At 42.0% G+C, this 24,298-nt stretch overlaps 1 protein-coding gene across 1 annotated transcript in view; it reads left to right on the top strand.

Moving 5' to 3' along the window:
• Positions 1–21,012: 21,012 nt before the first annotated feature.
• The window catches only part of EPB41L4A (erythrocyte membrane protein band 4.1 like 4A), a 234,384-nt gene continuing 231,098 nt past the window's right edge, over positions 21,013–24,298 (top strand). The window contains exon 1 of the mRNA XM_069492153.1: positions 21,013–21,348. Coding sequence (XP_069348254.1) covers positions 21,250–21,348 — 99 coding nt within the window. The 5' untranslated portion in view covers positions 21,013–21,249. The remainder of the gene's footprint in view (positions 21,349–24,298) is intronic.

Genomic DNA, 24,298 nt, shown 5'->3' with positions numbered 1-24,298 from the left:
AAGAAAGGAGCAGTTGAGAATGTTCTGTAGCCTTACCAGAAGGAGTGGGGTGGGATCTTGAGGAAATAATTTAATCTTGAATTACACAGGCATGTAGTAGTATAAATTCAAATGTAAAACTCTTCTAAAATTAAAAGAAAGTCAGTCAACCAATCCATGCTTTTGTGGAGACACCTCTCTGATGCCGGTTTAATATTTTTCTGACATTCTGTGTTGCCCCATTGTGAATTCTGCTTCTTTTTGTCAAAGTCGGAACAGAGAAGAAATCTCCCTAGAGTTCTACAGACTGGTTGGTGTGCTTCATAAATAAGCCAGAAAGGATTTTAAAGTCCTCCCAGAAGGATACAGCGTATTAAAAAAATAATACTAAAATTTTACTTGCCTCATTGCCAAGATCTTTTATGTTCCTAAGTGCTATACGTGTCATTTTAAGGTAACTAATAATTGCTCCTCCAGTACAATGAAACAAGAAGCATTTCCTGCTCTCACCCTGAGTATGTGTTTCCTGAACCCTTTTCCAAAGCCCAAGGGAGAAAGCAGCATTCTCCCCATTCTGTAATCATTTGTCAAGTGTCTCTGCTGTACCTAACACCTGGCCAAACAAGAGGCAGAGAAGGGACAAAGAAGGGAGATAAAAGGATACAAGGAATCATGTGATGAAATAGCTGATCAAAAAGGCAGTCTTTGGGGGGAGATAAAATTCACTCATTCACTTATCCATTAGATTCATAAAGCATTTATTAATTTATATTTAGAAAAATGTAACATGAATGAAATCAAAAGACCTACAATTGACTGGGGAAATCAGTGCCTGGTACATAAAAACACTCAATATTTGTTAGCTATTATGTTTGCTAGAAAATTAAAAAGTTAGTATCACCAAGAGCTTCTAGAAATTTATAAGAAAAGGAAAAACACCCTCATAGAAAATTGAACAAGAATTATGAACAGGCAATTTATAGCGGAGAAATCCCAATTATCAATAAATATATAAAAATATGCTTGATCTCACTAGAGGTCAGGGGGAAATGCTCATTTAAACAACACAATGACCCATCAGGTGAACAAAATTAAAAAGGGCTAGTGACGATGGGGAGAAATAGTTGCCACAACTTTGGGAAAAGAAATGTGGTGGTAATTACAAAAAATAAAAGTACACATATCCTCTTTCGGCCTGTGGTTCATTTTGGCTAGAACTCACAGGTGCCCGGGGACTTATCGGAAAGATACTGAGGGCGAGAACTGCTGGGGAGCTTGTCTATGCACGGGGAAACCCTGGCAGCATTTTGCTTGGGGACCGGAGTGATCAGAATTAGAGAAGGTGATAAAGATGAGATTTAGTGTTTCCGGAGGAAACACCACAGTCTGGCTGGTGTGCAGGGTGGGGGGTGGTTGATAGTTGCAGGGCTGGAGGCAGGGAGATGAGGTATCTGGCTATGTGGAAAAATCCAGATGCAAGAAGGTGAGGCCTGATGTTGGGGCAGCAGGCCTGAGAGGAGTGGCGCTACCAAGACCCTCAGGAGGGAAAGTCAACAGGACATCTAACGGAGCCCTCCAGATTGAGATGGTACAGTGCTGATGCCTCAGGGGGCAAGGTGAGAAGGGACGGGAAGAAGTCCAGAACCAAGCCTACCCTCGATCAATTGTGAAATAGCTAAAATCCATGTTAAGCTCTTCCTCTTACCTTTCTGGTCATTAAATCCCAGGGCCCGCATGCTACCCTGGATCACCCAGAACTCCCCGACAGGGCCTCAGCAAACCCGCCTCCCTCCAGCTGTGCTGCAGGCTTGGAAACTTTCCTCCTTCCAGGTGTTAAGCTGTGAGACACTAGAGGGCAGAGATTGTCCTGTGTATTATTGTGTCCCAGCCTCTAGCTTTGTGTCTGTCACAAACAGGTTCTCAATAGGTATTTGCTTATTCTGTACTTTCACCTAGTTATTAACAAGACAATGAACTAGATCACAGCAAAATACACACATGACAGCTTACCATGCGCTATTCCTGGAATGAGTTGTTAGCCCAAAGAATGTATTAATGGTGGTGAAATTTCTAGATGAGGAGCTTTTGGAAAGCTGCCGTCCGCGCCTGTCAAATTATTCAACATGATCATTTAGCTAAACTGTATTAACCTGACTTGGCAGGAAAATGTCCCAAGCACCACATTTGGTCGTGAGAATCTGATGAAATAATCTACATAAAAATGCTTAGAAGAGGATAAAGTAGAACAGAAATTCAAGTTCTGTAATAATCCTATTCCTGCCTTATACAGAAATCATTTTACAGAGCAGCAGAACCTAGATGTATTTGAGGGCTTTTATTTAGTCACATCAATCTGTGGTACCCAAAGGTGTAAATGCCACATGTTAAGAGCTCTCTAGCTTAGCCCACAGTCTCAGTATTTCATACTGTAGCTGTTCCAGGCTTTCCATGAGCCAGACTTGCCCTGCGACGATAAATTACTTGGTGTCACCAAGTGTCTCTCTGCCTCACCCCTTTGCATGTTCCCAGGTCTGCTGGGGCCAATGATGGCTCATCTGTGTCTGTGTCGTCTGTGTGTTGGTTATGAGGGCTCTTCTCTCTGTGAGACCTGCAGCCACGCTCCCACAGGGCAGAGGCCTGTCTTCCTCTTTACTGTGTCCTCTACAACTGCAGTTCCCAACCTTGGAACACACAGACTGGTACCAGTCTATGGCCTATTAGGAACTGGCCACACAGCAGGAGGTGAGTGGCTAGCAAGAAAAGTTTCATCCTTATTTACAGCTGCTCCGCACCCTGGCATCACCGCATAAGCTCCACCTCCCATCAGATCAGTGGCAGCATTAGATTCTCACAGGAACACAAACCCTACTGTAAACTGTGCATGGGAGGGATCTAGGTTGTGGGCTCCTTATGAGAATCTAATGCCTGATGATCTGAGGTGGAGCTGAGGCGGGGATGCTAGTGCTGGGGAGCGGCTACAAATACAGATTATCATTAGCAGAAAGGTTTGACAGCACAATAAATGTAAGGTGCTTGAATCATCCTAAACCACCCCCTTTCCTTCCCACCCCCCACCCCACATCCATGGAAAACTTGTCTTCCATGAAACTGGTCTCTGGTGCAAAAATGTTGGGAACCGCTGTTCTATAAGGCTCTGTATTTGGCGCATACTGGGAGCTCAGTAAATGTTGGTAGATTTCCATTAGAATAAACTATGGAAAAGGGGAAGACTCTCAGGATCCTCTGACTGGGCTGAAAGGAAGCTGTGTCTGGAGGCGGGAAGCAGATTGTGAAACCACAAATTCATTACGGTCCCCCGGTGAGGCCAGGCTCTGGCCTGGAAGACACTCTACTTTTCTATACCTCATTTGCATTACAGATTCAGAAACAAATTATTTGGTGGTCAAGAAGTATAAAAATATCATAATGTCAGCAAGTATGTATCATTTATGTGTCAAGCAGTACACTCAGTGCTTTGTATATTTTAACTCTAATTCTCACAATAACGTAGCAAGAGGAATTATTATTCTTGTTTAGCCACTGAGATAAGATCAGAGAGGTTAATTACCTTGCCCCAGTCTCTGGGTTAGTAAGTGATGGATTCTTTCGGTCTCTAAAACCTGTGCCTAAGGCACATGGAGGAGCTGCTTGCTTGTTGCCCCACCCACCCCCATGTGCCCATCAGCGTGGCAGGCACTCTCCTCAGTGCTGGGGAGGTAAAGACGCCTAAATGAACCATTCATAGTCAGATATACTAACTGCTCTGATAAATAGTGTAGCGAATGCTGTGGAAAAGCAAGGCAGAGATCCCTAAATCAGACTAGGGTCAGGAGCAGGGCAGGGCTCTGATGAAAAGCAGATGGGATCCTGCAGGTAAAGCCTCCAGCTGCCTACCTGGAATGCAGGTGTTCCCAGGCGGCAGCAGCGGGGCAGGGTGGAGGAGGAGGAGTGGTTACCACTGAAGGTGGGGCAGCTGTTATCACCCCGACTGAAGGCGGAGGCTTGTGGTGGAGCCCCTGGAGCAGGTGCGGCTGGTGAGGGGGCTGCTGAGTCACCCGAGGCAAGAAGAATGATGACGCCTGAACTCAGGCAACAGCTATGGGTAAGGAGAGGCAGATTTGAGAGAGATTTCCGAGGTTGCAAGTGAAGCAGAAGTAATGTTGATTGTTTAGACAGATTATGAATTGGAGAAGAGGGAGGAGCCTCCCCAGGTTTCTGGCTCAAGTGCTATTGCCTGAGGGGGCGGGGACAGGAAGAGGAAGAACAGATTTTAGCACATCCATTGCTTAGAGTCTGCAAGCTGTCCCAGCTCCCACAGCGTCAGGAGAGACAAACCAGTCCCTTGCAGTAGACATAGTGACCATGAGAAGGGGCTCAGCTGACCAGAGGAGCAGGAGGAAAACGGTGCTGTATCTCCCTAACCTCTAACATCATGTCCCAATTAATATTTGTGATCTCGATGAAATGTTAGCATGCTGAGACAGTAACCCCAAAATTGTTTCGGATGACAATGTTTCCTTAGGTTTGAAATATCTTTTAATCTCAGGAATTTTAGAGTTAAATGTAGAAGCAAACCCAGGAAATTGACAGTTTTTGCATTAAGGGACCCGTGCATATATGGTACTTTAAGTATTTGTAATATTTATGGGAATTGAGCCTATTAAACAAGCAGCCTGTTTCCAATATTAATTTATAGTCGAATAATTAACTTAGGCTTATGACTCTAAGTCAGAAAATAGAAGAATATCTCACCAAGCTTAAAAACAGGATTAGAAGTTTTAGAAGAATTAAAAGATATGCTTATATGCTTAACATCTATGTACAAGACTAATTTTAGGTTTTTTTTAACTTGTCAATGATGCCCAGATCTCAGTTCTTAAGGGCTTTAAAATATTTTTTAATTGACAAATAAAAGTTGTAACTATGTATAATAAGGTTTTGTGTGTTCTTTAGATAATTTAAATAAGAAGGAAATAAAATGTATAAATGCAGTCTAAAGTGCCTAATGGTATTTTTTATTAAGTTTTGTATATTAGTGTGATACATTAGTCAAAACTTTCTTAAAATCGATTGTTAAAATTTTTTAGTTTTAAGAACAGAATGATAAGAACTGAACTAAACACTCAAGAAAGACCTGGAATTTTCATTTCTAATTTCAGTACATCCCTTATTTTTTTTTTAAAAAGCTCCTGAAAAATCTTTTCTGTTCACAAAGGCCACCCAAAGCCATTAAAAAAATCACATTGACGTGATGTATGCCCAAATGAAAAAGAATGCTATATAATGTTTCCCAATTAATATATATCTGTGGTCCCCAGCCCTCAGGCCTGGTCCCTGTCTGTGGCCTCTTAGGGACTGGGCTGCAGAGCTCCACTGCCTCCCTCCCCCACCGTGTCCCCCCATCCCCCCAACCCATCTGTGAAAAAATTGTCTTCCATGAAACCAGTCCCTAGTGCCAATAAGGTTGGAGACCACTGATATATATGATATACTTTTAGTAACATATTCTCAAATATAGTTGGCCCTCCCTATCTGTGGGTTCCACATTTGTGGATTTAACCAACCTCAGATCAAAAAGATTTTTTAAAAAATTACATCTGTATTGAACATGTACAGACTTCTTTTCTTGTCATTTTGCCTAAACAATATGGTATAACAACTATTTACATAGCATTTACGTTGTGTTAGGTATTATAAGTGATCTAGGGACAGTTTAAAGTGTATGGGAAGAAGCGAGTAGTTATATACAAACACTACACCATTTTATATCAGGGACTTGAGCATCAGCACATTTTAGTATCCATGCGGGTCCTGAAACCAATCCCCTATGGATACCTGGATACCGAGGGATGACTGTATACATATCATATGTTACATATTACCTATAATAATAACTATATATCTCAATATTTACGTGTGTATATGTATGTGTGTGCATTCCTTTCTCCTCGCATAGGAGAGGCAACTGTAGGCAAGCACTGTGCCCTAGGGGTTGGATAATCTTGTCTGAAAGCTGTTTTTCCACGGCTCTGGTATTCAGTAACCCATGTAGAGAACAAAGGGATTTTGCTCCGTGAAGCGTAATTGCCTGCTGAATAAATAAATAAATAGATGAAGCACTGCGAGCATCAAATGAAGGTAAATATTGACCCTGACACCATATGTTTCTGGGGGTGCCAGCTGAAGTGTGCTGGCAGGTTCGATCAGTCAGGGGCCCTGCCGGCCTGCAAGCAGGAGAGACTGAAATACGAAGGCCCTCCTGCTGTGTCTTCATCTCCCCACTCCCCAGCTCCTCCACCAAAGGCAGCTCACAAAGTCAAAAATCCAAAAGAAGAAGAATAGAATGGATATTGGTTGCCTAGCTTCAGATGGTCCCATGGGAGTCTTTGTTAAGACAGACTGAGGACAGACATATCTTTGTTTTATTTTACCTTTAATTAAGATGGGAGAAATGACTCTCTTGGGTCAGCCCTATGAGTGTGTGGGCAACTCCAGCATGCCCTGGTGGAGGAACAGAGCTCCTGTCCTCCAGCACGTCACTTGCTGTCACTTCTTTCAGCCCCAGTTTACTCGACCTCACAACGAGGATAATAATACTGGTTCTGTCTTTGTCTCAGGTTTCAGAAGCTCAAGTGAATTAACTATTTAATATATAACAGGGCCTGGAGAAAAGGACTGTGAATATAAGAAAGTCACTTACAATGACTTCTGAGTAGCAGGAAGTCACTCTGGAGTATCCTCTCGCCCCACCTTTGCCTTCTGTCCCCCTCCTGCTTTCCAAGCCCGGGTGGCCAAGGAGGGGCAAGGACAGGATAGTCAGCTGCCATGGTGACGTTTCTGGAGGGATTCCTACTCTACTCCTAGGTCAAATACCCAGTGTAGCATCCAACACACTTTCTAAATACCTTGCCCTGGTTTTTCTTTACTTTTAAATTTTTCTTTAAAAGATTAATCCAAGAAGGATCAAGGAAGATCTGTATAATCATTCCAGCAGTTTGTAACACTGGTGTTTGCATGTGGTTATTATTATAATATTACTACTATTTTTTTACTAATTATCTTGTGTGATAGTTGCACTGGTCTCAAATTTCTTCTATAATTGTTCATTTTTCCATTTGTTCTGCATAACCAGGTCTAAAATAAAGTATATCTTTAAGAAATAATTTTTATTTAGAATTATAGAATAATTTCTATGGATGTAAAAGTAATAGAAATTCATAAAAGACTTACATGTGAAGCAAAGAAAAGCAGACACAAGCCTTCAAAGGGATCATCTATGATACTATCATATGCATTACATTAAAGGTCATAGGAAATCAAGAAGGGGGCGGAGAGGAAGGGAGGCCTAAAAACCTACCTATTGGGTACAGTGAACACTGTTCAGGTGATAGGCACACTAAAAGCCTAGCTTAAGCATTATAAAAGGTATCCAAATAACAAAAACATTTGTACCCCCTTAATATTTTGAAATTTTTACAAAGATAATTTATTGAGATGATATTCACACAACATAAAATTAACCATTTAAAAGTGAACGACTCTGTAGCTACACTTTCCTGCTTCTTTGTACACTTTGTGACTTTCTGCTAAAAACTGGCCATTTTAATATTATCCAACTGGATATTGGATTCTCTCCCTTACCACGGGCTTGCTGTTCTTTACTGTAGAAAACTGCAATCATCCATTTGTTTAATAACTTTTCAAAACTATTTTTTGCAAAGACTACATTTTTTGTTATGTGTGATCACTGAAATATCTGTTACTTTGCTTGTAATTAGCTGGTGTTTTGACAGAGATTTCCTTGAATTCCAGGAGCTAAACACAAAACAAAAAACAACCCTCCCAATCTTTGCGCATTGGCTCTGTGATGAGTCACTCCTTTAATACTTCGCCTGGCTGTTTACGACTCTGCCTGAGCCTTCACTCCCTGCTTGCATTGAGCCTAGCGATCAGCCAGAGGTGAAAGTTTAGGGTCTTCTCAGGTCTTTTCTGAGCCTGCATCCTATCCTGGTACGCATGTGGCTTTCTAAATTTCCCGGTATACATGAATGCTTTGGAATGCCCTGATTTCCCAAAGAAACTCCCCAGCTTTTCTTCCCAGGCTTTCGGCTATTTTATTTCTCAACCTTACCTTTTCCCTCAGGTGACTGAAGATTTTTTGTTTGCCTTACAGGGTTTCCAAGCAATGCCTGCTGCTTTTCTACCCTGAGTGTGTTCTGAGATAGGTGAAACAGAAACAAGTGCCTCACATCAGTCCTTCAAGTATCCAGACAGGTTAGAACAGACAAACACGATAATTTGTGCATAAAGTCTGCTCTGTTTCCTCTGGAACTAGGATCACACACTGGGAACACAGGCTGCTGTCTTAAAGATCAATGCTGGGCTTCCTTCCTGGCTTCCCTTCCCCCATTCCCTTCTTTCCTTTGTCAAATATTTTCTGAGTACCTAGTATGTGTTAGGTGCTGGGCTTAGAACCAGGACACTAAGGAAAATTAGTAATGGTCCTAAACTCACTCGCCTACAGACAAGTAGGAAGGACAGACAAATAAGGGAGGAGTTTCAGCTGAGTGTATCAAGTGACGTGACGGTGCCAGCAGGCACTGGTCCCTTTAACGATAGGAACTGGACAACAAATGAACCAGGCTATTAGAAGGACAGAATCGGAATTTTCTAATGAAACAAAGCTGAATGGCATTTTCCTAGGATATTTGAAATTTTTCTACATTTTTTTAATCCATGAGAAACATAGATTTTTATAAATTGATCCCCAGTATTACCCATTATACTGCAGAGCTCTAAAAGCCAGCTGAGATATGCTCATGGAATGCAAATATATTATTGATCATAAAAGGCATGATTGAATATTAAATAATAAATATTGTATTAAAAATCAGATATTTCCAAAGTCAAAGATAATTCTGTAACCTCTTTGCTATTTTGAATTAGCCATTAATTGTTACTACATATAAGATAGAATTGACTCCTCTTGTAAGCAGTAAAGTATCTTGGCACACTTAACGTGTGTGAGGCAATATCCTCCCATCAAAGTACTAACCTGGCCTGACCCTGCTTAGCTTCTGAGATTAGAAGAGATCAGGTACACTCAGGGTGGTATGGCCATAGGTAGATTCTGACTTAACATATATTCAAGTTCATTCCATTGGTCTTTCTCACTTAATAAAGAGGAAAAATGACTCTTGCTTTCAAAGAATGAAATCAAATTATAGCAACTAATAAAATAGAAATAAACCAATAAAAAGAAAAGATTAGTTGAAATGTTGAGCTGATTTGACAGAATCTAAGACTTTTGGCCCATTGGGTTTTGGCCAAAGTCCATACATTTTAAAATGCTTTAGTTTGAAAATTAATCATTTTGTTTCAGTTTTGTTGAATGGAACAACGTGTGGTTTAAGAAGGTAAAGATTAAATGATTAATTACTTGGAATACTGGATGAGAAAAACTCATTTAGAATATAAGTTTCTGGTCAAGTGTGGTGGCTCATGCCTGTAATTCCAGCACTTTGGGAGGCCATGGTGGGAGGAACATTTGAGGCCACAAGTTCAAGACCAGCCTGAGCCACACGGTGAGACCCTATCTCTACAAAAAAGTAAAAAAAAAAACACAGCCAAGTGTGGTGGTGTAACACTCAGGAGGCTGAGGCGGGAGGATGGCTTGAGCCCAGGAGTGTGAGGCTTCAGTGAGCTATGATTATATCACTGCCCTCCAGATCCTGGGCAACAGAGCAAAACTCTGTTTCTAAAAACGAAAAAGCTGAATAGGGCTGTCTCTGCCCTCAAGAAGCTTGCAGTCTAATAGAGGAGACAGAGATACATAAAATACATTCAGTAATTACAATACTGTAGTCAGAAAACAATCTACTCAACAAGAAAAAAAAAAATCATGGTCGGGTGCCGTGGCTCACGCCTGTAATCCTAGCACTCTGGGAGGCCGAGGTGAGTGGATCGTTTGAGCTCAGGAGTTTGAAACCAGCCTCAGCAAAAGTGAGACTCTGTCTCTACTAAAAAACAGAAATAAATTAGCTGGACAACTAAAAATATATAGAAAAAATTAGCCGGGCATGGTGGCACATGCCTGTAGTCCCAGCTACTCGGGAGGCTGAGGCAGAAGGATTGCTTGAGCCCAAGAGTTTGAGGTTGCTGTGAGCTAGGCTGACACCATGGCACTCTAGCCAGGGTGACAGAGTGGGACTCTGCCTCAAGAAAGAAAAAAAAGAAATAAAAAGAAAAAAGAATCCACATATTGATTTTTCTAGCATCCTATGTAATATAGGACCTTTTATATAATAGTGATCTAGCTAAAGATGAATACTTGGTAAGAACTATTATTCTATAAGACTGCAAATTCCATGAGGATGGAGACCAGTTTGTTCACTCCTATGCCTGGCACACAATGATGGTTAATGAGTACTGACAGAGTTGTAAAATGAAAGAAAATATGTTAACAAAAGGGGAGTCTGAGTAGCATTTGTAAAGTGTATGATTCACATGACAGAAAAACTTGATATATAAAAGCACATATTTGTGAAAGATATAAGGCATAGGATTATTATTTACCTTGAACACATGGTCTTCATTTTGACTTTGACTTGTCAAACAACCCTGGGTATTTAAACCATGATTTGTGTAGTTGGTTGCCCCTGCCTGCTGTCTATGCCTCAACTACCTAGTGCTTCCTGCTTAATGGCCCCTATCTGGGGACCCATGTGGTTCGAGAGAAGCCAATTTTGCCTATTGCTCTGGAGGTGTGTTTTGATAGGCTAGGCCAGTTAGCACATCGCCCTTTAGGCACGGTGATTACTTTAGGGATGGGCAACAGCATCATCATCATCATTATCATCATCCTCATCATCATTTTCACAGCTCTTGTTTATTTACAAGTGCCAGACACTCTTCTAAGCACTGCACTAGCCCATTTGATCCTCACAGCAAACCCATGGGGTAGGTGCTATTATAACCCCCTCTGTGCTGCTCTGAGGTGCAGAGCTGGTAAGTAGTGAGCTGGGATGGATCCTGAGCCCAGTCTGGCTCTGGAATCTATGCTCCTAACGACTTCACTGTAGTGCTTGTGACTCAGGCTGGTCCATCAGGGTGAACCCTGGGCCTTCAACTGAGAACGTCAGGGTGGGTGGCTCACTTCATTGTGCGGTGTGGAGCCCAGATGTGAGTCCTGGACCTGCTCCAGCATCTGCTTGCTTCAGGGGAAGCCGGGCTGAGTCCAGGGCCAATCCGTGGAGGCGGCAGAGGTGAAAGGACACAGAGAACTGGAATCAGTATGTGGATGATGCTGTGAATTTTGTAGTCAGTGAGGCAATAAACTCTCTTTATTTTAGATGTTGACTTGAGTTGGGTTTCCAAAAGCATCCTGACATCATTTGATTTACAAAAAATTATATACATGCACTCTTTTTTATATATATCTGCTTCATGAAAATATTTGAACCTGTATCTTTCACTTATATTTACCAATGAATGTGGTATACAGACATTAATAATATTAAACATGTTATTTTGGCAGAAAAGAGTAGTATAAAAAGTAATATTCTTACTTAACACCATACTTCTTAAATTCTCAAGATGACATTTTGTTCACATTTTAGCATTTCTGAAATTGGAGTACATTCTATAATTGTTGTTGACCTCAATTAATTGGCAGCGTTTTTCTTTTTTTCTTAGTGGTAAATAAAATAACAATTACTAACGTAGTTGATGGCATCTTAAGGTCAATGAAATATAGTGATAGTAATTTAGTTATGGTTGGATGTATTTCCACTCTTAAGTATTGCTTTATCTTGTCTATAACCTGGACTAAACATATTCAAATACATATGTTATATGTACATACAAAAAAGCTTCAATTAATTTCATACTTTCCTAGAGTTTTGGTGGTCTCATGTTACAAGTAGTGGTGAATTATAAATGAGAAAAATTAATAAAGTTAGACTTAAGGGCAGAAGTCCTATGATCAAATGCAACTTTGACAAGGATTAGAGACACTTTATTTATCTCCTTGTGTCTCAGTAACTTCATCTGTATTATAATTCAGGGGTGAGATTAGGTGATCATTAAAGCTTGTTAAAGTTTATTAAAAAGGTCACTTCTCATTTTGGGCAACTTGACCAAGTCTTCTAAAGGAACAGATTATTACAATTTTTTTATTGGTATTGTCTTGGACGTCAGCTGAAGTGCTATCTCTCATGGCATTCAGTGTTTATTCACATCCTGCTGAGTGTGAACTCTGGTCTGTAAGTTGCACAAGAAAGGTCTGAAGGATTTCCTATTGGCCTAATTGCTCATCTGAGTTAACTTTTACAGAAAATAAGGAAATATCTCACTAAACTTTTGAGATCCAAGTGCCAATCACAGAACCCACTAATACACAAGGCCACGAGAAGCCTCAGGGGTAAAATACATATTTAGGTATACAGCAATGGGCTGTATGCTTCCTCTAACTCTTCGTTATCACATCAACAAAAGTTATCTTTGAGTAAGAAGATGGATAGCTGGCAAAGTAAGAGTTTGCCGGAAGGTAATCAAGCTAGAGTCCAGCTGAGGGTGCTCAAAGGAAATCTGCATGTAGCATGCCAGAGGTGAAGCTTGTACAAGAAATCTCACTTATCCATTCAACACGTGTTTATTGAGAGTCGACTGTCAAGGACCATACCAGGTGCTTGGGATACAACAGTGAACAAGTCAGACATGCCCCTGCTTTCACGGACCTACAGTCTAGTAAGGAGGTGGGAATTATGCAGATGATTACACATGGCACCCAGTCCAGACTTGGGAGTCGGGAGAGCTTCTTGGAGGAGGGAGAGCAAAGTTGGATACCTGAGCAGCAAGTGGGCTATACCAAGATGAAAATGGGGAAGCAGGTGGAGATTTTGGGAAGAGGCAGTTTTTAGGAAGAGGAGGGTGTAAAGCTGAGAAAACAGCTCACAATGAGAGAGGGTATGAGGACTCAGGGGCTAAAAGTCAGTGATTCACAGACCATCTACTGAACACCTACTCTGTCAGGTGATACAGTTGCTAGTAGAGATTTTCTTATTTTCTTTCTTTTCCTTTCTTTCCTTCCTTCCTTCCTTCCTTCCTTCCTTCCTTTCTTTCTTTCTTTCCTTTTTTCTTTTGCAACAGACTCTTGCTCTGTTGCCCAGGCTAGAGTGTCGTGGCATCAAGCTTACAGCAACCTCAAACTCCTGGGCTCTAACAATCCTTCTGCCTCAGCCTCCCGAGTAGCTGGGACTATAGCCATGTGCCACCATGTCCAGCTAATTTTTGCTATATATTTGCTATATATATTTTTAGCTGTCCAGATCATTTCTTTCTATTTTTAATAGAGACGGGGTCTAGCTCTTGCTCAGACTGGTCTCGAACTCCTGACCTTGAGTGATTCTCCCTCCTCGGCCTCCCAGAGTGCTAGGATTACAGGCGTGAACCACCGCGCCTGGCTGCTAGTAGAGATTTTCTTGGCAATGTTTCCCCCTCTTGTTTTGATGTGCATGTTTGGCCGCCTAATGTTCCTCATTTTACATTTTTATAAGACTAATACTTAAAATTTAAAAGATTTATCTGGCCATAGAAGTAATGTTTATGGGAAAAAATTATAAAAATAAATCAAATCATAGAAGACAAAATTACTCATAATTCTACCACAAAGATAATCATTGTTGATATTTTAACATGTATAAATCCAATCCTTACTCTATGCATGCAGGCTATAGTTTTAGTGTTTGATCCCTCCAAATCTCATGTTGAAACTTGATCCCCAATGTTGGAGGTAGGGCCTAATGGGAGGTGTTTGAGTCACGAGAGTGGATCCCTCATAAATAGATTAATGCCCTCCCTGGAGTGGGGGTGAGCGAGTTCTCACTCCATTAGTTCCCCTGAGAGCTGTTGTTAAAAAGAGCCTGGCACCTCCCTCTTCTCTTTCTCGCTTTCTCTCTTGCCATGTGATCTTTGCACACTCTGGCTTTCTTTCACCTTCCACCATGGGTGGAAGCATCTTGAAGCCCTCACCAGAAGCAGATGTTGGCACCCATGCTTCTTGTACAGCCTGCAGAACTGTAAGCCAAATAAACCTCTTTTCTCTACAAATTACCTATCTTCAGGTATTCCTTTATAGCAGCACAAATGGACTAAGACAGACAATGCCCATTTAAAAGGTGATATTATAAACTATACTTTGTCTTTTAAAAATGATTTAAAATATGCATTTGTGAATGACTAGGTAACACATGTACAGAATAACAGGATGCAAAATTCTAAAGAGGAATATAGTGAAATGTTAACTCTCCGTTCTAGACTATCCACCAACCACACATGCTCCCTCCTCAGAGGAAATTACTATTTTCAGCTTTTCTTGGCAACTTCTTAATCAGAAGGCTAGATGTGAGTTCAGAGGTCATCTACTCCAGATGTTTCTTTGCCAGATGTTACAATGGGTTGCTCCTTCCTTAGGATACTATCTCTAAGGAAGACCAATGTGTCATTATCAGATGAAAGAGATGGAAATCCAGCATGCTGGGCATCATAGTCTAGAGGCACCACAATAGTCCAGGTCCTTATTTTACAGGGAAGCATACTGAGGCACAGAGAGCTCATGGGACTTCTTTAAAGTCCCATAGCTAGTTTGACTTAAAATAAAAATGACTGCAATTCTCCTTACCTTCTGTGTTAAGCCAAAAATAATTTAAAAAAAAGATTGCAGGATAATTAAAAGCTAATTTCCCCATTCTTTTCATCAAATTTCTATGGGTAGACTACTACACCTATCACTAAGCTGGTGTTAATTAAATTAAGTTGATATGCTTTATTCAGGAAGCAAACCAGAGTACATTAACCAGGTAAAATAGTTAACCCAGGCCAAGCGTGGTGGCTCACAACCTGTAATCCTAGCACCCTGGGAAGCTGAGGGGGGAGGATTGCTTGAGCTCAGGAGTTTGAGACCAGCCTGAGCAAGAGCAAGACTCTACTAAAAATAGAAAAATTAGCCATGTGTTGTGGCATGCACCTGTAGTCCCAGCTACTCAGAAGGCTGAGGCAGGAGGATCACTGGAGCCCAGGAGTTTGAGGTTGCAGTGAGCTATGATGAGGCCACTGTACTCTAGCTGGGGTCACAGAGCAAGACTCTGTCTCAAAAAAAAAAAAAAACAACCAGTAGTCAATACATTAGAACCTAAGTGTACTTAGGTTAGAACCTAGAAAAATTGGAGTCCATTTTAAATGGAGGCCAATTTCATTAACCAGTAATGTCAGCTTCTTTTGTTTAATATAAAAATCTATTTTCATTTTTAATTATTCCATACTCATTGTAAAGCATTCAGACTTTTTTTTAAAAAATAGACAAAAATCTCCAGGATCACTGGGGCATGGTAAAAAAAAAAAAAATAGACAAAAATGGACTTTCCTATTTGCACTATTACATAAGCTGCTCTTTTTTTCACCTTACTGCTTAACGTGGATAATTTTCTATGTTAGTCCATATACGTTCGTTTCATCTTTTCTGGATTTTCTATTATATGCATGTACCATAATTAATTTAGCAAATTGAATCGGGCATTTAGATTGTTTTAAAAGTTTTAATATTATAAACATGCTATACTAAATATCATTTTACACATATCTGCGTCTATTATTTGATAAGGATAAATTCCTAGATGTTGAATTTCTGGATCAAAGTATATGCATATTTAATTTATTGTATTTATGACAGATTGCACTCCAGAAAGCCTGAATCAATTTATAGTTGTACCAACAATGTATCAAAATATCCATTTGTCCTAATCTTGGCAATCTTTGGAATCTCTTTCAATTGAATAGGCAAAAGATATTAATCTGTTATTCAAAAACTAAAAAAAGCTCCCCAAGGGACTTACCAGCTAGCTCCCCCATCCTAATTTTTGCTAGCTTGCATTTGAACAGAGAAGGGGAAATTAGGTGTTTCAAAGCCAAAGTTCTAAACTATGTATGCTAAATAAAAATCATAGTAACGTATTCACTAACAAGGATTAACAACCCTGCAAAATAAGAATTCTCAGTAAACCCCAAGGAACATTTCTTTGGAGATCCCAAGGATGAAGAACCAGCTTAGATTGTAGGGCAGTGCAGGGAAATGATTTCCCTTGAAACGTAGGTATCAGCCTCGAGGCATTCCAATAAACGGGATCTAAGGCTTCAATACTTAGAAGAGAGGAGAGCTGGTTAATGACATATATATGAAGTGAGTCAGAAGGCAGGATGGTCTTAAAAACTGGATGTGCCTGGGCACATACTATATTAGAAATAAAAGTGAGTAAAGTGTCCAAATAAACTAAGAAGTACTGAGACCAAAACAGGGATATTTTCCTTTCTTAATAACTACTGTTTCTGATGTTATCTACTTGGCAGGGTCTTCAATGCTTTTCCCCTGAAAGGGATTAATTTGATGGATCAAGTAGAATAATAAGGAGGCCTACTGATGAGGAATGACCCCCCCCCCCAATTATTCACAGGTAATTAGGAGAACTTTTATTATTTTTTGGAAATATGATCTCTAGAGCAGTGGTTCTCAAAGTTTGCTTGCCAACCAGCAGCATAAGCATCACCTGGGAACTTGTTAGAAATACACAAATTCTCAGGCCCCACTCCAGACCTTGAATCAGAGACTCTGCAGGTGGGGCCCAAAATCCCTGCTTTAACAAATCCTGGTGACTGCGCTGCATTGCCCTTGGGTATTTATGTAACTAAATTGTTTACTTATTTATTATCAATGATTTCAACCTGTTTTTTTCTTTTTCAAGTTACAATTAACTTTCTGAAGTTTGGAAAGTGAAAAATTATAAAAAGATGACAGAAGACATGAATGGTTTAGATACATCTTTCTAAAGAGAATATAGTGTTTTAAAAAGAATTCTGAGTCTTTCTGGCACTTTGAAGTGCATATTTCAGCAAGGGGTGTGGGACGGTTCTATGTAAAGTGAAACAACTTCTTCCAGGATGAGTATTCCTACAGCCCTTCACAGATGGAAGCCCTACACATTTCGGTAGAGTTTTATATATTCTGAATTTGTCATTTGACTCATTTACGTAGGCTCATTATGACAAAATATCATCTTGACCAAAGAAAATATTTTGTTAAAATATCTCTGAAAAGAGTTCAAGGGTTTGACGCTAAACTTCAAATAGAGTGTATTATGTTATGCACATGTTGAAAATGATAGGATTTTCCTGGGGGGGAAATGTGTTTAAACAGGATCTTGTTAATTTGTTTTTCTGGATAGACAAAGTCTTCCTCCAAAATTTTGAGGAAGATGTATATTCAACTTTTTATGAAACTGCAAAACTGTTATCCAAAGTGGTTGAACCATCTTACACACACACCATTGCTCCACACCCTCACTGATACTTGGTATGCTGATATATAGCTTCGTATGGTAGCTACTCTATTAGGTCTGTAGCGGTATCTTATGATGATTTTAATTTGCAATTCCCTAATGACTAAGGATGTGAAGCATCTTTCCATGTGCTTATTTGCCATTTGTATCTCTACTCCAGTCATTCCACTCCTTTTATTTCCAAAAGAAATAAAACCATACGTCCACATAAAGACATGAACCTTTCTAGGGACTGAATTGTGTCTCCTCAAAATTCATGTGTTGAAGCCCTAATCCGATGTGACTGTGTTCAGTCAGGGTCTGTTAGGAGGCAATTAAGTTAAATGAGATATAAGGGTGGGTTCTGATTCTATAGGATTAGTGTCCTTGTAAGAATAGACCCCAGAGGGAGCTCAGGCACACTCAGTCTTCCCAGCCCCCGATCTTTCCTTCCTTCTCTTTCTCTCCCTCTCTCCCTTCTTCTCTCCCTCTCCTCCTGTCTCTAAAAGGACACAGTGAGGTATGTGAGCACACAGCAAGATGGAGGGTGCCTTCAAACCAGGAAGAGGCACAGAAACCCACCAGGCTGGAACAGAGATCTTGGACTTGCGGTGTCCAGAGCTGTGAGGAAACGGCTGTTGTTTAAACCATCCTGTCTACGGCATTTTGTTAAGGCAGCCTGAGCTGACTAATACAATCTGCATGGCGGCTTTATTTGTAACAGTCAAAAACTAGAAACTGGCCAGGCATGGTGACTCATGCCTGTAATCCTAGCACTCTGGGAGGCCGAGGCGGGTGGATCGTTTGAGCTCAGGAGTTCGAGACCAGCCTGAGCAAGAATGAGAACCAACCCCCTCCCTCCCCCCATCTCCACTAAAAATAGAAATAAATTAGCTGGACAACTAAAAATATAGAAAAAAATTATAAATAAAAAACTAGAAACCACCCAAATGAAGGGAAAAACAAATTATGGTATATACATACAATGGGATACTATTGAGCTATAAAAATACATGAACTACTTATATTCACAACAGGGATAAATCTCAAAATGATTGTGCTGAGTGAAACAAACTAGACAAAAAAAGAGAGTACACTATATGATTCCAGTTACATAAACTCCAGAAAATGTAGTTAACTGAGAGTGACAGAAAGCAGATCTCTGGTTGCCTGGGAAGTGAAGTGTGGCGAGGAATAGGAGGGAGGGATTACAAAGGTACAGGAGGAACTTTAGCGGGTGATGGGTGATGGATGTGTGTATTAGCTTGATTGTGGTGTTGGTTTCATGGGGGTACATATATATCAAAATGTATCAAATTGTATACTTTAAATATACACCATTTATTATGTGTCGATCATACTCAATAAAGTTGTTTTTAAAAACCCTGTGGAATCCTATTATCTCTAGGAAGCTCTAATTTTGTGTTAAATAGAATTTAAGTTTTATTTCCTCTGGTTCCTGATAAAGAAATGGAAAAGAAAATGCCTTACTCAGAAAAGGTTGTCATATGTATCAGACATCATGATTTTGTATCTTTCCCTGTGAAGAGCCTGGAACAGAATCCCTGACTCCCCCCAAACCCAGCCTTTCCATTACCATCTGAGGCAAAAAGACAAAAAGCAAAAATCCCCCAAACCAAATCAAACAACCATAAAACAGGTGGCAGCAAAACGCAGAAACAAATGATTACACTTGGGCATTTTGGTTTTGCAAGCTTAGAGGGCTCAGCTGGATATTGTGGTAAAGAATGAAAATCTGCTGACACCTTTCAATCATATTTGATAACTGATACAAGGAATACTATATTACAGATAAAGCAAGGTCTCCACCGGTAGAGATTTTATAGAATAACAAGGTGTCAGCTCATAAGTCAGGCAAAACTTTGAAAATAAAACCCAAAGCCGAACACAGAATTTGATTAGAAATTCAAAACCTGCTTCAATTTCACAGAAAGCTTGGAAGATAAAATAGGGTTTCATTCTTAGCCTTAGGTAAGGTTCCTGCCAAACATGAACTTTATATCTCACTTGGGGCGGGGGGGAGCGTGCCAATCCACTGTTTAGATGGGGCGACAATAGCAGGAAAGGACGAGGCTTCTTACAGAAGGCCCTTTGTGGCAAATTACTATGGGAGGAAACCCTCTCAAAGTTGCAAATTGTTCATTTCATTTCTACTGTGCTGCGGAAGCCAGGTTTTTTGTTTGGTTTGTTTTAAGTGCAAAAGTTCTAGGTTTTGAGCTTGGGCTACCCGGTCAACAAGTGGTGCTCTTGCTCTTTCTAATACTGAATACAGAGTAGAGTTTTCCGGGAGGCCTACCGTCAAGCCTGCCCCGCGTCCTCCCCTTGTTTCCGAACCGCTACCCTACTCCGGATTAACTCGCTGAAGGTTCCCAGCTGGAGAGCACAGATTGCACCTGCTCCGAAACCCAGCGGGGCCCAGGCCTCCTCCGCAGCTCACTCAGCCCCAGCTGCCTGTGCACGGACGCGAGGACCCACCAGGGGTCACTGCAGCCTCGGAGCTATTGTGCCCGCCAGTCCTGGACGCGGCCGGCCTCGCGGAGGGCGTGGGGCAGGGATCGTTGAACGCTGGGGTCCGAGCTGAACTGCCCCCAGTCGACCAGGGCCAGCCTTCGGGTCTCCCTGGGAAACCGACACAGCGAGCTGCGGACCGCCCCTCTGCTGGGGCGCAGCGCCCCGCTTCCTCGCGCGGACCTTCCCGCACCTCGCCACTTGGACCACCTCCGCTCCACCCTCCGCCCCCAGCTGATACCCCACCCAGAAGGGACTCCCCTGCTACGGCCATCGGGGGGGAGCCCCCAGCTTCGCTTCAGGGTATTTTGCAGACGCCCGAGCCGGGCCCAGCGGCACCTGGGCTGCTCCCGCCCAGGGCGCCACCCCTCGCGCTGCCAAGAGAACTTTCCACTTTTCCCGGAGCCGGCGCGGCCTGGCGCGCCCTGGGCACACCTCCGCCCGCCCGCCCGCTGCATTCCCAGCTGGGGCGCCCGCGGGTCTCCCGACACCCGGCTTGTTTGAATGTTCCGCAGAAGCAGCACTCCGCCGCCGCGGCAGGGCATTCCTGGAGGGAAAGCTTGAACTTGGCCATACACGGCCCCCCGTGATGAGCTCGAAGGTCCCCAGAGGGGAGCCGCACCCCGTGACGAGCTGACCTCCCCTCGCTGGTGTCGGTAAGGAGCCCGTTGTCCTTTCCAACCCTCTCCTGGCTTCTCAGTGCCCGTGGGTTGGAGTGTGGGGGTAGCGAGCCGAGTGACGACCCTCGCTGCTGCCCCTGCGCCCCTGGCTGGGGCGTCGTGGATGCCCCTGACAAAAGAAAAGCCGAGCGCTCCCCATTCGGCGGACCGCGCCGGGGGCCGCGGGGCGGGGTCGCAGCTGGGAGGGCGCGCCCGCGGGGGACTCCGCAGGCCGAGGGGAGGCCGGTGCGTCGCAGCCACGCTCGAATTGGTGCGGTTGCAGGGAGCTGCAGAGCTTCCAGGGGCTTCCAAGTCCAGGGAGGGCCTCGAGTTCTCGTCCCTCCCTTTTCTTGTATCTTGCCCCCATTGCCAGGCGACTTTTGTCGTCCCCAGGATTGCCGGAGGGCCCGCGGCGCCCCCGCCTTCGGAGGAGTCGGAGCCGCAGGATGCGCGGGGACGCGCCGCCGCCCTCCGAGCCCAGTTCCGCCGGCGTTTCCCTCGCGGCTCCCGGGCGCTGACTCTCCCAGGCTTCTCCGCCCTTCTAGCTTCCCGCAGCGCCGGGCGCCTCGGCCTCGCGGACCCGGACCCCGCCGGTAGCTGCTCCTCTGGCCCTGGCCACGGTGTGGACAATAAATTAATGCATCGCGCTTGAGGGGCAGGGGCGGCTAGGCGCCTCGGTCGCAGGTCTCGCCCGGCTGGAGACGGCCACAGCCGACATGGGCTGTTTCTGCGCTGTTCCGGAAGAATTTTACTGCGAAGTTTTGCTCCTGGATGAATCTAAGTTAACCCTCACCACCCAGCATCAGGGCATCAAGGTAGGTGCGGCCGGGAGCGCGTTCTGGGGGTCGGCAGCCGGGTGGGCTCGGAGGTCCGCCGCTTTGTTTGAGGGCTGTCACCGGTCGGTCGAGGCCGGCGGCTGCGTCTCTGCGCGGTGGGAAGGAGTGGCAGCCGCCCCTTGCGCTCGGAGAGAGGGTGGACGTGTTAGGGTGGGTTAACTTTGAGCTTCTTCATAAAGGAAAGTGAGTTTGACATCTCAAAGGTTATTGGACCCACCAGCACCCAGCTGCAATCCACGGTCCTGCAAGGGAGACCAAAACTCTTCCCCAAACCGGTTTCCTCCAAAAGAATCTGGGCCCCCTGAAGCTGCCAAAGAGGTGCAGAATTGATTATACTGGCTGCACCCTGCCGCAGCGTGAAAGTTCGGTTTCCCTTAGCTTTGTTGAAGGCTCATTTCTTGATAGTGTCATTATAGACGTAAACTAGTTCCCTCCTTGAAATACATTAATGGGTCATTGCGATTGTGTTGTCTGGGTTTGTAGTTGGGTAATGCTACGTTTAGACTGAAAATACTTTCCCTTTCCTCAAGTGAACTGGGCTTATCCGCACATTTAAGTAAACGTCTCTCAGAGCAACTCAGTAATAACTTTGCTCCTGTGTGTAGGTCATTAAAATGCAATTACTACATTAACCTAGAGAACCCAAACAAAAAGGCCGCGGAGCTTGCAGGATCCACTTCCTTAATTTTGATGAGTACCTACTTATGTTTATAGTTGACAACCTGACGGATGCGCCTGCGCGCTTGTTTTGCTCTTGCAACAATGTAACTACCTAGAGGAGATATGAATCTGGAGCGTTTTGTTGTTTTGTTTCCTTTTCTCCTTCGGTTTTAAATCACTAAGGCATTTTAGATAACACAGCAGCTGAGTCTGGTGAAGGGAAACCGCCCCCTTTATAATAGAGCTGGCCATATGAGAAATCATGTGTGGAGGCTGCCAAATATCCTCTCCTAGACTTGTCATCTCAGAAGCTAATCCTAATGGGCTAGGCCCTGGGCATTTCCTTTGTGAATCAGTTTTTACATAGCTTTATGCATACTGCAGTAACTGTTCCTGGGCTTAAAGTTTCAGCATTGATGTTGCCATTCTTGCTGTACAGAATTCTAATTTCATAGGCCTAATTATTTTGCAGGAGAAGGGGGTTAAAAAAAAAAAAGGTACAAGACTGTTAACCCTTTCCTTTAGGAAATTGTTTTGAATATTGTTTCCCCAGTAATTAGCGAAATTCAATCAGATTCTCAGGTGGTATTTCCTTTCAAGTACAATAAAACAGACACTTTGGGGGGAGGGTGTTCAATTTGTATTTTTAACTTTTATTTACGTTCCAAAATATCCCTCCCCCCACCCACCCACTGAAATCAGGAAAAGAACTTACTGGATAATGTAACATTTTTTGGTGTAGTTTGTGAATAAAATAAGCAAAAATCACAAAACATCCTAAATTATTGATAATATGTAGATTCTTTGTAGTGTGAGGGTAAAAACAATTAGGAAAAGATAACTAATGATCCGATGCTAAAACAACAAAGAAGTGTTTTTGAAGTACAAAGTCTAAATTATCTAAAGTAAAAAATCATCTGGAGTGTGAGCTTTCTATTTAATCTTGAAAGCTGGGCCTCTGTCAGCTGTGGAGCAGCATGTACGTTATTCTGTCAAGAGAGCAGCCAAGACTTGGGATCAAATGGAATAATTTTGTCAAAGAAACATGAATCAAAATCTTGATCCATAATTACTTTTTATAACCCAATGGTGCTTATCTTGTTTTACAAATAGGTTGAAAATTGGTGAGTGATTCAAAGGCAACAGCAACCTTATAATACTGTTATTTTGGATATAGGCCATATAACTAAACAATAATTGAAGCAGGCTTTTGTTAGAAGTAATCATTTCACAACAGGCTTGGCCTCTTTTGGTGTCACAGAAGCATGCCACAATTATTTTGATGGCCATGTGTATAACACAGATGTTGCCTGAAGTTAACCACAGTATCTGCAACTACCATGCTAGCATAAAAATGTATGTCTTAAGCACCTACCTACTTGTGGTATGTACCGAGTTAAACATTTTCATACGTGATATCATTTATAAATATACAAAAGCATCTTGCATGTAGACAATATTCAAACATTGAAAACATTAAATGTGTGTATATGTCATTGTTCTGTATATACTTGACATTTTCTTTAACTTTTCCCTAACTTTCTTATATTATGGTACATATGTGCAATTAATGTGTATTGTGTTCATTAGATAAAATTAACTCCATTTTAGTTCATAAATGAAAAAGTAAACAATTACTTCACAGTTAATAGTCAATAGCTACTATTATGGTGTGTTCCCCGGGATAGTACACTTGATAATTTTGATTATCACTAAAGTCAAATGAAGCAGGCAACATCAGTTATCCCATTTTCCCCTGAAATTAAGCTAGAAAAATCTCTATTTTTTGAATTTTCATAAGTATTTCTTAATATTTGTGATGACCTTTTTCCTATTTTGAATGAGTTGAAGACAGCTAATTTTGTGTTGAAATTATTCACGTATTTCATCTCTTAATAGAATTTTGCTGATTTCTAGATGGTTACTTAAGAATTTGCTCGTATTAATATTACTGTTAAAATAATGCATTGTGAGTTAGAGACAGATTAATCATAGTAAATGAAAATAGAAATATGAGTGAAGGTTGGTAAAACACTTTGTCATTTTGAAAAACACTTTGGATTTAAGAACCAAATTACAAAATGAAAAGTTAGTTATGAAGCGATTTTCTGCGACTTAGATCAAAGTTTTCCTTGACTTTAGAAAAAAATTGATGTCACCATTTAAAGCATTTCAGCCTGAAGATAATAGTTACACATCTTATATTTTAAGATGAATATCATTTAAATGGAAAATGATTTTCCAGAAAAACCCCAGAAAAATAGCACAA

This window comes from Eulemur rufifrons, chromosome 17 (genome assembly GCF_041146395.1).
Source record: "Eulemur rufifrons isolate Redbay chromosome 17, OSU_ERuf_1, whole genome shotgun sequence".
In the NCBI taxonomy this organism is placed as follows: Eukaryota; Metazoa; Chordata; class Mammalia; order Primates; family Lemuridae; genus Eulemur; species Eulemur rufifrons.
This window is presented reverse-complemented; position numbering and strand designations above follow the sequence as displayed.